General features: G+C 37.6%; 1 protein-coding gene across 1 annotated transcript; it reads right to left on the minus strand.

The window, feature by feature from the left end:
- Positions 1-6,132: 6,132 nt before the first annotated feature.
- On the minus strand, positions 6,133-11,098 carry LOC132143977 (G protein-regulated inducer of neurite outgrowth 3-like). The gene is made up of 2 exons (XM_059554650.1): positions 10,948-11,098; positions 6,133-8,238 (listed from the first exon to the last, which is right to left on the minus strand). The coding sequence occupies exon 2, from the start codon at positions 8,150-8,152 to the stop codon at positions 6,167-6,169; it is 1,986 nt and encodes a 661-aa protein (XP_059410633.1). The 5' UTR covers positions 8,153-8,238; positions 10,948-11,098; the 3' UTR covers positions 6,133-6,166.
- Positions 11,099-12,365: the final 1,267 nt, after the last annotated feature.

Here is a 12,365-nt window from a genome sequence, read left to right on the forward strand (position 1 = left end):
CAGTTGTGTTTTGGCTTGTTTCTGTTGTGTTGCTGATTGTTTCAGTTGTGTTTTGGCTTGTTTCTGTTGTGTTGCTGATTGTTTCAGTTGTGTTGTGGCTTGTTTCCGTTGTGTTGCTGATTGTTTCAGATGTGTTTTGGCTTGTTTCTGTTGTGTTGCTGATTGTTTCAGTTGTGTTTTGGCTTGTTTCTGTTGTGTTGCTGATTGTTTCAGTTGTGTTTTGGCTTGTTTCTGTTGTGTTGCTGATTGTTTCAGTTGTGTTGTGGCTTGTTTCCGTTGTGTTGCTGATTGTATCAGTTATGTTGTGGCTTGTTTCCGTTGTGTTGCTGATTGTATCAGTTGTGTTGCTGATTGTTTCAGTTGTGTTTTGGCTTGTTTCTGTTGTGTTGCTGATTGTTTCAGTTGTGTTTTGGCTTGTTTCTGTTGTGTTGCTGATTGTTTCAGTTGTGTTTTGGCTTGTTTCTGTTGTGTTGCTGATTGTTTCAGTTGTGTTTTGGCTTGTTTCTGTTGTGTTGCTGATTGTTTCAGTTATGTTGTGGCTTGTTTCCGTTGTGTTGCTGATTGTATCAGTTGTGTTGCTGATTGTTTCACGTATTCTGGCTTGTTTCTGTTGTGTTGCTGATTGTTTCAGTTGTGTTGTGGCTTGTTTCCGTTGTGTTGCTGATTGTTTCAGATGTGTTTTGGCTTGTTTCTGTTGTGTTGCTGATTGTTTCAGTTGTGTTTTGGCTTGTTTCTGTTGTGTTGCTGATTGTTTCAGTTATGTTGTGGCTTGTTTCCGTTGTGTTGCGGATTGTATCAGTTGTGTTGCTGATTGTTTCTGTTGTGTTGTGGATTGTTTCAGTTGTGTTGCTGATTGTTTCAGTTGTGTTGCTGATTGTTTCTGTTGTGTTGCAACTTGTTTCCGCTGTGTTGCTGATTGTTTCAGTTGTGTTGTGGCTTGTTTCCGTTGTGTCGCTGATTGTTTCAGATGTGTTCTGGCTTGTTTCTGTTGTGTTGCAACTTGTTTCTGTTGTATTGCGGCTTGTTTCCGTTGTGTTGTGGCTTGTTTCCGTTGTATTGCGGCTTGTTCCTGTTGTGTTGCTGATTGTTTCTGTTGTGTTGTGGCTTGTTTCTGTTGTGTTGTGGTTTGTTTCAGTTGTGTTGTGCTAATTTCTTTGTGTTGCGACTTGTTTCTGTTGTGTTGTAACTTGTTTCCATTTTGTTGTGAATTGTTTCTGTTCTGATGTGATAATTTTGTTGTGTTACAGCTTGTTTCCTTTGTTTTGTTCTAATTTTATTGTGTTGCAGCTTGTTTCCATTGTGTTGTGGAGATTTCATTGTGTTGTGCACTACTGGACCACCAGATCTGGGGAATTTGGAGGCCAAGACAACACCTTGAACTCTTGATGTTTGTTTCAGTTGTGTTTTGGCTTGTTTCCGTTGTGTTGCTGATTGTTTCACATGTGTTCTGGCTTGTTTCTGTTGTGTTGCTGATTGTTTCCGTTGTGTTGCTGATTGTTTCACATGTGTTCTGGCTTGTTTCTGTTGTGTTGCTGATTGTTTCCGCTGTTTTGTGGCTTGTTTCCGTTGTGTTGCTGATTGTTTCACGTGTTGTGGCTTGTTTCTGTTGTGTTGCTGATTGTTTCAGTTGTGTCTTGGCTTGTTTCTGTTGTGTTGTGGCTTGTTTCCGTTGTGTTGCAGATTGTTTCACATGTGTTCTGGCTTGTTTCTGTTGTGTTGCGGATTGTTTCAGTTGTGTTGTGGCTTGTTTCTGTTGTGTTGCTGATTGTTTCACATGTGTTCTGGCTTGTTTCTGTTGTGTTGCTGATTGTTTCAGTTGTGTTGTATCTTGTTTCCGTTGTGTTGCTGATTGTTTCAGTTGTGTTGTTGCTTGTTTCCGTTGTGTTGTGGCTTGTTTCCGTTGTGTTGCTGATTGTTTCACATGTGTTCTGGCTTGTTTCTGTTGTGTTGCTGATTGTTTCAGCTGTTTTGTGGCTTGTTTCCGTTGTGTTGCTGATTGTTTCACGTGTTGTGGCTTGTTTCTGTTGTGTTGCTGTTTGTTTCTGTTGTGTTGCTGATTGTTTCAGTTGTGTTGTGGCTTGTTTCTGTTGTGTTGCTGATTGTTTCACATGCGTTCTGGCTTGTTTCTGTTGTGTTGCTGTTTGTTTCTGTTGTGTTGCTGATTGTTTCACATGTGTTCTGGCTTGTTTCTGTTGTGTTGCTGATTGTTTCAGTTGTGTTGTTGCTTGTTTCCGTTGTGTTGCTGATTGTTTCAGTTGTGTTGTGGCTTGTTTCCGTTGTGTTGCTGATTGTTTCACATGTGTTCTGGCTTGTTTCTGTTGTGTTGCTTATTGTTTCAGTTGTGTTGTTGCTTGTTTCCGTTGTGTTGCTGATTGTTTCAGTTGTGTTGTTGCTTGTTTCCGTTGTGTTGCTGATTGTTTCACGTATTCTGGCTTGTTTCTGTTGTGTTGCTGATTGTTTCACGTATTCTGGCTTGTTTCTGTTGTGTTGCTGATTGTTTCAGTTGTGTTGTGGCTTGTTTCCGTTGTGTTGCTGATTGTTTCAGATGTGTTTTGGCTTGTTTCTGTTGTGTTGCTGATTGTTTCAGTTGTGTTTTGGCTTGTTTCTGTTGTGTTGCTGATTGTTTCAGTTATGTTGTGGCTTGTTTCCGTTGTGTTGCTGATTTTATCAGTTGTGTTGCTGATTGTTTCACATGTGTTCTGGCTTGTTTCTGTTGTGTTGCTGATTGTTTCAGATGTGTTTTGGCTTGTTTCTGTTGTGTTGCTGATTGTTTCAGTTGTGTTTTGGCTTGTTTCTGTTGTGTTGCGGATTGTATCAGTTGTGTTGCTGATTGTTTCTGTTGTGTTGTGGATTGTTTCAGTTGTGTTGCTGATTGTTTCTGTTGTGTTACAACTTGTTTCCGTTGTGTTGCTGATTGTTTCAGTTGTGTTGTGGCTTGTTTCCGTTGTGTTGCTGATTGTTTCAGATGTGTTCTGGCTTGTTTCTGTTGTGTTGCAACTTGTTTCTGTTGTATTGCGGCTTGTTTCCGTTGTATTGCGGCTTGTTCCTGTTGTATTGCGGCTTGTTCCTGTTGTGTTGCTGATTGTTTCTGTTGTGTTGTGGCTTGTTTCTGTTGTGTTGCTGATTGTTTCTGTTGTGTTGTGGCTTGTTCCTGTTGTGTTGCTGATTGTTTCTGTTGTGTTGCTGATTGTTTCTGTTGTGTTGTGGCTTGTTTCTGTTGTGTTGTGGTTTGTTTCAGTTGTGTTGTGCTAATTTCTTTGTGTTGCGACTTGTTTCTGTTGTGTTGTAACTTGTTTCCATTTTGTTGTGAATTGTTTCTGTTCTGATGTGATAATTTTGTTGTGTTGCAGCTTGTTTCCTTTGTTTTGTGCTAATTTTATTGTGTTGCAGCTTGTTTCCATTGTGTTGTGGAGATTTCATGGTGTTGTGCACTACTGGACCACCGTAGGAGTACGTGGGATGCAAAAATATTTAGGTATGTGGAACGTGTCAAAGTAACATCCACATGAATTCTAAACCCAAGGTTTTTCAGCAGAACATTGCCCAGAGCAAAAATACTGCCTCAGCCGGACTTCCTTCTTCACATGCTTAGTGCATCCTGTGTATTATATCCCACCCCTTGACAGGTGCCCTTGTAACAATATAATTAATGTTATTCAGTGGTTTTAATGTTTTGGCTGATTACTGTAGGTATTATATGTAATATTATCACCTGCCATAGAGACATGTGGGGTACAGTGTAGAGTTACTCACACCTGATTTGGATGTCACTGATAGCTGGGAGCCAAAGCTGTGAGTGAATAGCGCCATATTGTCAGGATTTAATTAAGATGAGGAGGAGAGTGAAGGGCAGGCGGCATCTCAGCGTGAGATCAGGTGTATGTAGAAGATGATGTTCTGTCATCCTGCAGCTATTTGCACATTTTTTATTTAACATTTAATATGAGCCGATGAGGAGACTGAATATTCTCAAAAGTACCTCTCACAAGTTGTGGCTAATAGGAAGTGACAGTGCTGTCATCACATAATCAGAATGGCCATGTATCTCGTATAAAGACTCTAACTTCTTTATCTGGTGTTCAATATTTCGGTTACATTTTTAATGCAGCATGTTTTTAATATCGTAGTTTAGAAATAACAGACAGGATCATCGCATGAGATGGGGTTAATCAAGAATGCTGTAAAGATTAGTGAAATTAAACGTCAAATATTGAACATTTGACAGATTTACTCTCACATTGAAATCACATTACTCTTCATTCCATGCACTAAATTTTTATAATCCCATGTCTATTTATGTTATATACAATAAATAAATAATAAAAATTTATCATTTTAGTAATAAAATCAGTAATAGATATTCATTGTTTATAATGTAAAAATACACACACACACACACACACACACTTATTTCTAGTAGTTCCAGACATTTTAATATCACAATAAGTAGACATTTAAGAGTCAAAAAATTGTTTATTATGTATTATAACAGTGGTTAGATTTTTTTTTTATTATTATTGTTCAATTATATATTTTTTATATGTATTATTAACAGTTTAATTATAAGGCATTCTAAATGAACCTTACAGAACTGTTATTTTGTGCAACATGGTTTCAGTGCTGTGTCTATGGAGCTTTATATTAAAAGTATGTGACATCAAGTTGAACCATGTTGTGAGGTAACCAAACCAGAGGCCATGAGAGGAAGCGTTGCGCTGGAGCTCTTCCAATTATTTAATGCAGCAGCAGCAGCAGGTAAACAAAAGGGAGCTGTGATGGAGATGGCAGCTGATGCAAAACTGATCAGACAACCGGGGAGAAGCTCTGATGTAATCTGCTGCTGGCCACGAAGAAAGCTTTATACAGTGATGCAGGGAATAGATTACAATATATACTGTAAATGCATGAGAACTTGCTGGGTTTGCAGTTACGAGAACTACAGAATTCCCAGCAGTAAATGAGGCATTGCATTTGGTTGCATATAGTAGGACCGGAAATGATGTTGATTCCACAGGACCTAATAATTGCATGGTTTTGAATGATTTTATACATATATTTTGCACATGCATCATGTAAACACAAAACAGTCAGTCATGCACAGGACAATGATTACTAAAAAAAAACAAAAACAAAAAAACATATAGATACAGATACTTAAACAGATCAGCAGAAATTACATAATTCCTAATTAAACTCTTAATAAGAGCACATAATCATTACTGTTTCTCATACTTATGGGTTATATATTAATTACTAAATTTAAGTGCATAATTAATACCATTTGTACTTATAATAGAGAAGGTTTGTGCATTTCTTTATATTTATCTCTATATTTGTGTTGTAATATTGTGCAGAGCCAAGTGAAGCCCAGTTCTTAAATGCTGTAAATTGAAATGATATAGATCTGTTTTTATTATACAACATTTGCAAATGACATACACACGATGTAACTCATGTAACAGATGTTTAAACCCCCCAAATAATTCCTGATGTATCTTTAAGTGTCTCATTAGCATTATTATTTCCACATTAATGTGAGGGATATAATATACAGTATGTTAATTTTGATGGAATAAGACACTGCTGTGAAATGCTAGCTAACCGCACTAACTGCTCTTTTTTCTTCTTATTTTAATATAAAATCTTGGTTACATCAATGTTGGATTCTTGAACAGAAATTGGCTTAGTTTACATCAATTATGGCAACAAGCATCGGGAAACTCTTGCCTATTTTTCTAAATTAAATAAAAAAGTTGAAACATTCACAATAAATCAACATTATGTTACAAATAAAGAAATATCTATTACTTGGAAAGTTTACAAAGATATTCAACTAAACAAAGTGAGTTAAAAAGGTTATATGCATACATCTGCTCATCAGTACAGTGCATGATCTTGGGTAGTTAGAAGACTGCCATTGTGATCTAATACACATGTAGATTACAACATATTATCATTACCGTTATTAAATTAATTATAATTATTGCCATTGCACTCTAAACATCATTATAGCTTTGCTACCACCATAAATATTTTCATCTTTTTCTAAAAATATTTTCTTTAAGATTACTGTTCTCCACATAATGCTCAAATCACCATTAGTTTCTATATTTAACAAACTCATCAAGTCTCATAGAAGATTACGTCAATGACAACCAAACGTCTTTCATTCTAGCACTGACGGGCGCGCGCAACAATTGGGTCGGCGAACATTTTGAAACATAGACCTGAAGTTGATGTTAACCTGCCTTCTCTTGTTTTTCTTGCCGGGAGGCGAAGACAAGGATTTTCTGAGAACCGTCCGGGCGATTATCTTCTCGTGCTCCTTGATTTTACACTGCAGGTGACTTTGAATGGCAAAACCCAGCGACTCGGGATCTACTGATGCTCCATATACCTCCCAAGTCATACCCTGCTCGTCCCACACGACATCATGCACGCTGTTCTTTGACTGCTTGGCCTCTTGGTCATCTTTCTCAGGGTCCAGCTTGGACGCTCCCTGCTGTTGCCGGTCTGTCTTTTTGCTCTGTGGTGTTGAGCTTGATGTTGGAGGAGTAGCCATTGTGATGTCCTTTGGAGGTTTTGCAGATCCTGCCTCCTTAGGCATCTCAGATTTAGATGCAGAAGGCTTGGCCGATTTTTCTTGCAGATCCTTGCAAGCCTGATTAGATGCAGCAATGGGTTCCTGCACACAGGCCACATTATGAGGACCAGATGCAGGTGAACCTTGGCTCTGAAGGTGACAGGTAGTCTCGTTTGATTGCTTGGTTTGGTTGCACGTCTCGACATTGATCTGATAAACCGGTTGAAGCGGCGAAAATCCTCTCTGGCTGTTGTGTAGAGGCTCTTTAGGCTTGGCCCCAAGCTTGGACTCTTCCTGAAGGTCAGCATCTACATGCACCATCACAGTGCCAGACTGTGGAGGCTTTGTACTGGATGAAACAACAGATGGTGTGTTGCAATAATTCTCTGAGGTGGTTTTCACCCCAACGACCGCTGCTATACTGTCAGTCTCTTCAGGTAGCAGGCCAACTGATCTCCGATGGGGTTGTAGAGATAGAAGACTAGGGCTAGTGGCGGTAGATTGACTGCAGACTGTAGCCACCGCCTGCACCTCTGCGTCATGCCGTTGCATGCTGGGTCGGTTGCCTAACTCGATGGCTGAAGTCATGGTAGATGCCTCTCGATAGAGTTTGCAGTGGACCAGCATCTGCTCTTCAGGTGAAGCTCCTTGTGTTTGGACCTCTTCATCAATCACTTCCATGTGACTTGCATTGCTAGTTGAAGTCTCCATTGGATGTCCAGAAGACATATCTTGAGAGGTTCCTGTTGGTTTAAAATCCTTAAAATCATTGCTACATTTGTCCTCTTTAGTGGGTGTTTGATGGGTCTCGTGTAGTTGTGGGGTCTTAATACTTGTCCCAGGTGCTGGAAGAGATGTTTCGGTTGTTGCAACTTGAGAGTGATTGGTTTTAGGAGCAATGGTGGTGGAAACCAGTTCAGACGGGCTACTGCTGGTGATGCAACCTGCATCTTTTGTTTGGGATAAAGGTGGCATATCTTTGATTGTGTTGTTGGCGCTGGGAGTTGAATCCTTCTGAAGGGAAGCCAGAGCCCGGCTTGATATTTGATTGTGAAGTGTCTCTTTGATTGCATTATTTTCTTCAACTGCTGATGCTTTGCACTGTGCTTTGGACTCATGTTGTTCGTTTTCAAGTGTCTTTGTTGTGCTATTGCCATTTTTCTCCTTGTTATGTGCAGATGTTGAAAGGACAGTCTTCAAATTCGAATTTGTGTCATGTTCAGTTTTTCTTCCTTCCGCGTTCCTGGCACACTGATCTGACGTCTTCATGTTTGTGTGACTATTTTGAGGTTGCTTGTGATCTTTGCTGTCACGGGATGACATGTTTTTGTCTTCAAGGACAGTTCCTCCAAGTAGAGTGGTGTGGGAATCTTTGATGGGGGACTTGAGGTGCATATTATCCTGATCTGGTTTAGTTTTTCGGCCAGAGGAACAATCCAGGTTTAAGGTTAACTTTGGCTCAATGTCCCAGTTAGCGTTTAACTCTTTATTTCCCAGCACATCTATATTAGTGAGCTGCGGCATCATCTGGACAGTGACAGTCCTTTTGGGGTTTGGTACATTTTCCATGTTGAATCCCTTTTTGTGATGAAAATCCAAAGTCAAAATATTTGGTTCCCTCCTGAAAGCCTGATATTGTCCCCTCCAAGGCTTCCCTAGAGCAGACGGATAAAAATAGTTTTAGATACACAAGAGGAGATACACCTACTGCTGTCTTCTTATGATCATTTTGAACAAGCTGTGTTGGGATCTGCAATTCACCAGCAAATCATAAACACAGTTATGAGGGAACACAAGACACTGAAACAAAATATAAAAATGAAAAATAGGAAAGTGTTCCAGTGATTTTAACGTTTGAGGTTATTTATAACTGTACAGAACAGCTCTATAGGTAGTTCCACTAAAATTAAACAAAAAGTAATCCATCATAAGCCATTACTCGTAGCAGTGTCATCCTTTACTTGTTCAGACAAACATTACATCAATAGAAAAACAGTTTTTGTGACATCAGTTACTCTGAGCAAAACAGGCTTATAAATTATTTAGAAAAATGCTGAATTTTGTGTCCGTCACATGCACATTTATTGTAAAAAATAAATAAAACCAAACACAAATGTAAAGACAACGTGGTACAAAAAATAAATAAAAATAATATATATATATATATATATATATATATATATATATATATATATATATATATATATATATATATATATATTAGTTTATCCTAATAAATTAAATAAAATTAAATTTACTGTAAATGAAATTGTTAAAAAAAATTGTATTTGTACATTAAAATATAGAATAGACAGTTTTATAACATATATGAAGTAAATATTAAATATTCAGGAGGGCAGATTATGTATCTAGTCTGCTGAATTAATTTAACATTCAGAATATTGGGAATATTCAAAATATCCCAGAGACTTTCATTGGTATGTGATGTTCCATACTCCTTTTCATTAGAAAATGAATTGTGGGTCTTAAAAGTATAGTTTGTTGACATAATTACTTCAAACACAAGTGAAATACAGTGCAGTCAGCATAACTGATAACAACAACACTTTCTCTCAGTATACTAAGACATTAAGTCTACTGTCAGTTTTTTAAGTTTGATTTAATCAACCAATAAAGCAATTACACCTTCAAAGCAATATACTGTAATAATTAACCATATATTTTATGATCATTTCACTATAGGACATATAAGGGCAGTATTTGAATTCATCCCACCATATTCAGATTCATTCTCTCTTCTGAGGAGCTGGTGAGCAATTATTCTGTGTGACTTTAGCAAATCAAATAGCCCCGAGGAGCCTTAAAAATGGAAATCTGACAGTCAAACTCAAACCACTGATGATTCACGGTAAAGATCAGCCTTAGCAACACTGAGCAATGCTAGTTTCACCAATAAATTCATAGACTCCATGCAAAAGCAATACAAATACATTTAGGGTTTTATATGGAGTATTTAGTGTGGATAACAGTTACAAAATCAATCAACATTTTTTATGTACATATCGGCAATTATTTTGACCATTGTACACCCTGCTTCTAGTACACTAAATAAATACATAAATGAAAAAACCTATGACAAAACCACTATGTTTTTCCACGCAAAAACTAATATTTTACCATGCCAAGACTAATATGCATATGAACAATGCAGTTCTGTCTGCTGAAGAAAGTGCTTTTGGTGTAATTTGTATAAGTATACTGTGGTGGGTATAGTATTTTAAATTTCTTTCCTTTTCCTTCTTTTCTGTGCATCATATCATATCACACACACACACACACACACACACACACACACACACACTCACACAAAATAAATAAATAAAAAACAACACCCTGAGCCAGTGCAATTCACTGGCCACTGCGGAAACATTCAGTCTGATTGCCTGACAAAAGCATGAGAGTCAGTTATGCCAAGTCTCAAATGGTGACCTGTCATTGATGAGAGTCGTTCGGAGGACACTTGCATCTGCAGGAGGATGGGGGTTGGGGACCTGCCATCACATATTAAATGTTCATTTCTATATCCATCAGATATTTCACAAGAACATAAATGCATCTAGATGTCAGGCAGGGAAATGCATCTTCTGCAAGGAGCCAGTAAACAAAAGATTACACAAATGACCCTAAAAGAATCAATTTTAACAGGATGAAGTCAAGCATATTGATTGGGGCTGTAAATAGTACGACAGATCACAATGCATGCAGTAGTTTACAAAGAGACACTCACGTTTCATTTGCAAACACTAGCAAACTCATCTTTAAATTGGGTTACGAGTGTGCACACACACACACACACACACACACACACAGTGTACTGTACTAATGATATTCAATTCCCTACCTTTAAATTCTAAAACAAATAAATAAATAAATTGTTTCACTGCTCACAACATAGCTGATTTCAGGTTTTGACATTTTTGCGGGTGCATTTGATCCCCCGTAATACAGCAAAACCTGACCTACACACACACACACACACACACACACACAGACACACACACACGTGCAATAGGACAAAAGCCAGACAAAGTCCAAATAGCACCATGCATTAGTATGATAAATGAATTAAGCCTATATTGTTTGAATCTCTTAAATGTGAGTATTTGACAATTATACCTACCATTTTCTGAAGAAAACCATTAAAAAAACGTTTTGCACAACAAAAAATATTTGAAAAACGTTAAAAGAAATTCCCCCAAAAATGCTGAACCCACCCATTCATACAGCCTAAAAAACCTTGCCTCCTATAGAAATCTCATAACTTGACCTTGTTGGTAAATTCCCCACTGTGATGTGTCCCTGTAGGAGCTGCAGATAAGAAAACACGGGCATAAAAATCCTACCTGGTGCGTGCGCGTCCGTTTCATATCATTTTGCGTTTGATCAGTGCGCTATTGACGCGCTGCTCGTGCACTAGCTGGTGCTCTCGACGGATTATCAATGAAAGAATCTTCGGCGCGTGTCAGTGAGATAAAACGATAAAACCACGCCTTCCAAGTGCATCCGAATCTCAAGTTCAATCTTCCTGTGGCGGGTGGCAGCAGGAGACATGCACTTCTCTCCAGCACCGCTAGATGACGCCAATGCTCCTTAATTACTCGAGTAAAGATAAGAAAAATACTCCAATTCATTCATGTCCTAGCACCAAATATACTGAATAAAAAGTTCGCTTTTTTCTCTCTCTTAAAAATGGAAATAATATTATTTTCTTTCCACAACAACACAATTAACCAAATAATAATACAATAAAAATATGATACAACTTTTATTTTCTTCATTACTTTGGTTTGGTTTTTAACACCTGTAATATTACATAATGATTTTTTAAAATGTAAATAATAAAAATTCATCAGGTAATATTCCAGGTGTTTATTCTTTGTCTTGTTAATGAACACACAATTTCAAACAAAACACACACGTTTGGGAATATTGCTGTAATTTGTAGGCGTAATTATTTTTGTGTAAAGTCCTTCTTGACAATTTTGATGACAATGTTGACAATGATGTTGAAAAAACAACAATAGAAACATACGTCAGTTCAGAAATTAATTAAAAATAAAGTGAGTTCAGAAATTAAGAAATTAAGTCTTCACTTAGGCTACTCTAGCTATGTCTAACAAAACTTTTTATTGTGCAAATAAACAAGTTATAATTAACAACGTGTCCTAGCTTGACAAGAGCATTATGTGTGTGTGTGTGTGTGTGTGTGTGTGTGTGTGTGTTTGTGGTCCAGGGTCACATTTATATTTACACATAATAATTACAAATAATATCTTTATATTATGTATAACAACACAGGTTCACCAGCAGGCTTCACAGTTATCAAATTTCTCACTATTTCCTTACCTGTAATGACAGATCCAAAAACTGGTACAGTAGGCCTATTATAAGCATTATCATCTAGCCTTTGTTCCCGTGTGTGAAACTTTCACCCTTTGGATTTTATAAACTTTTTGAACGGACGGTAAGCTGTTAAGTAAACCCAGAGTCCATCGTGTAATTTGGTTTATGTCAAAATAATCTACTGAAACTTAATAATTTTAGTAGTTCGTTGATAAATAAAATGACTTGCTGTGCTAACGCAATCTTCTCAAGAGCATCCTGAAGGACTCCACTCCCACAGTTTGTGTTGTTCTGACGTAGGCCTATGGACAAACCGTCTGCATTAATTTCATATTAGATAGACAACTTCATCCTGTTTATGTTATATCAGTTTATTTTTCTTAATGTTATGTCGCATGTTCACCGCTAGGCGACACTA

Source organism: Carassius carassius, chromosome 7, assembly GCF_963082965.1.
Source record: "Carassius carassius chromosome 7, fCarCar2.1, whole genome shotgun sequence".
Lineage (NCBI taxonomy): Eukaryota > Metazoa > Chordata > Actinopteri > Cypriniformes > Cyprinidae > Carassius > Carassius carassius.

Excerpts from the sequence above, each read along its gene's own strand:
- LOC132143977 (XM_059554650.1), bottom strand. The coding sequence starts at position 8,152 with ATGGAAAATGTACCAAACCCCAAAAGGACTGTCACTGTCCAGATGATG.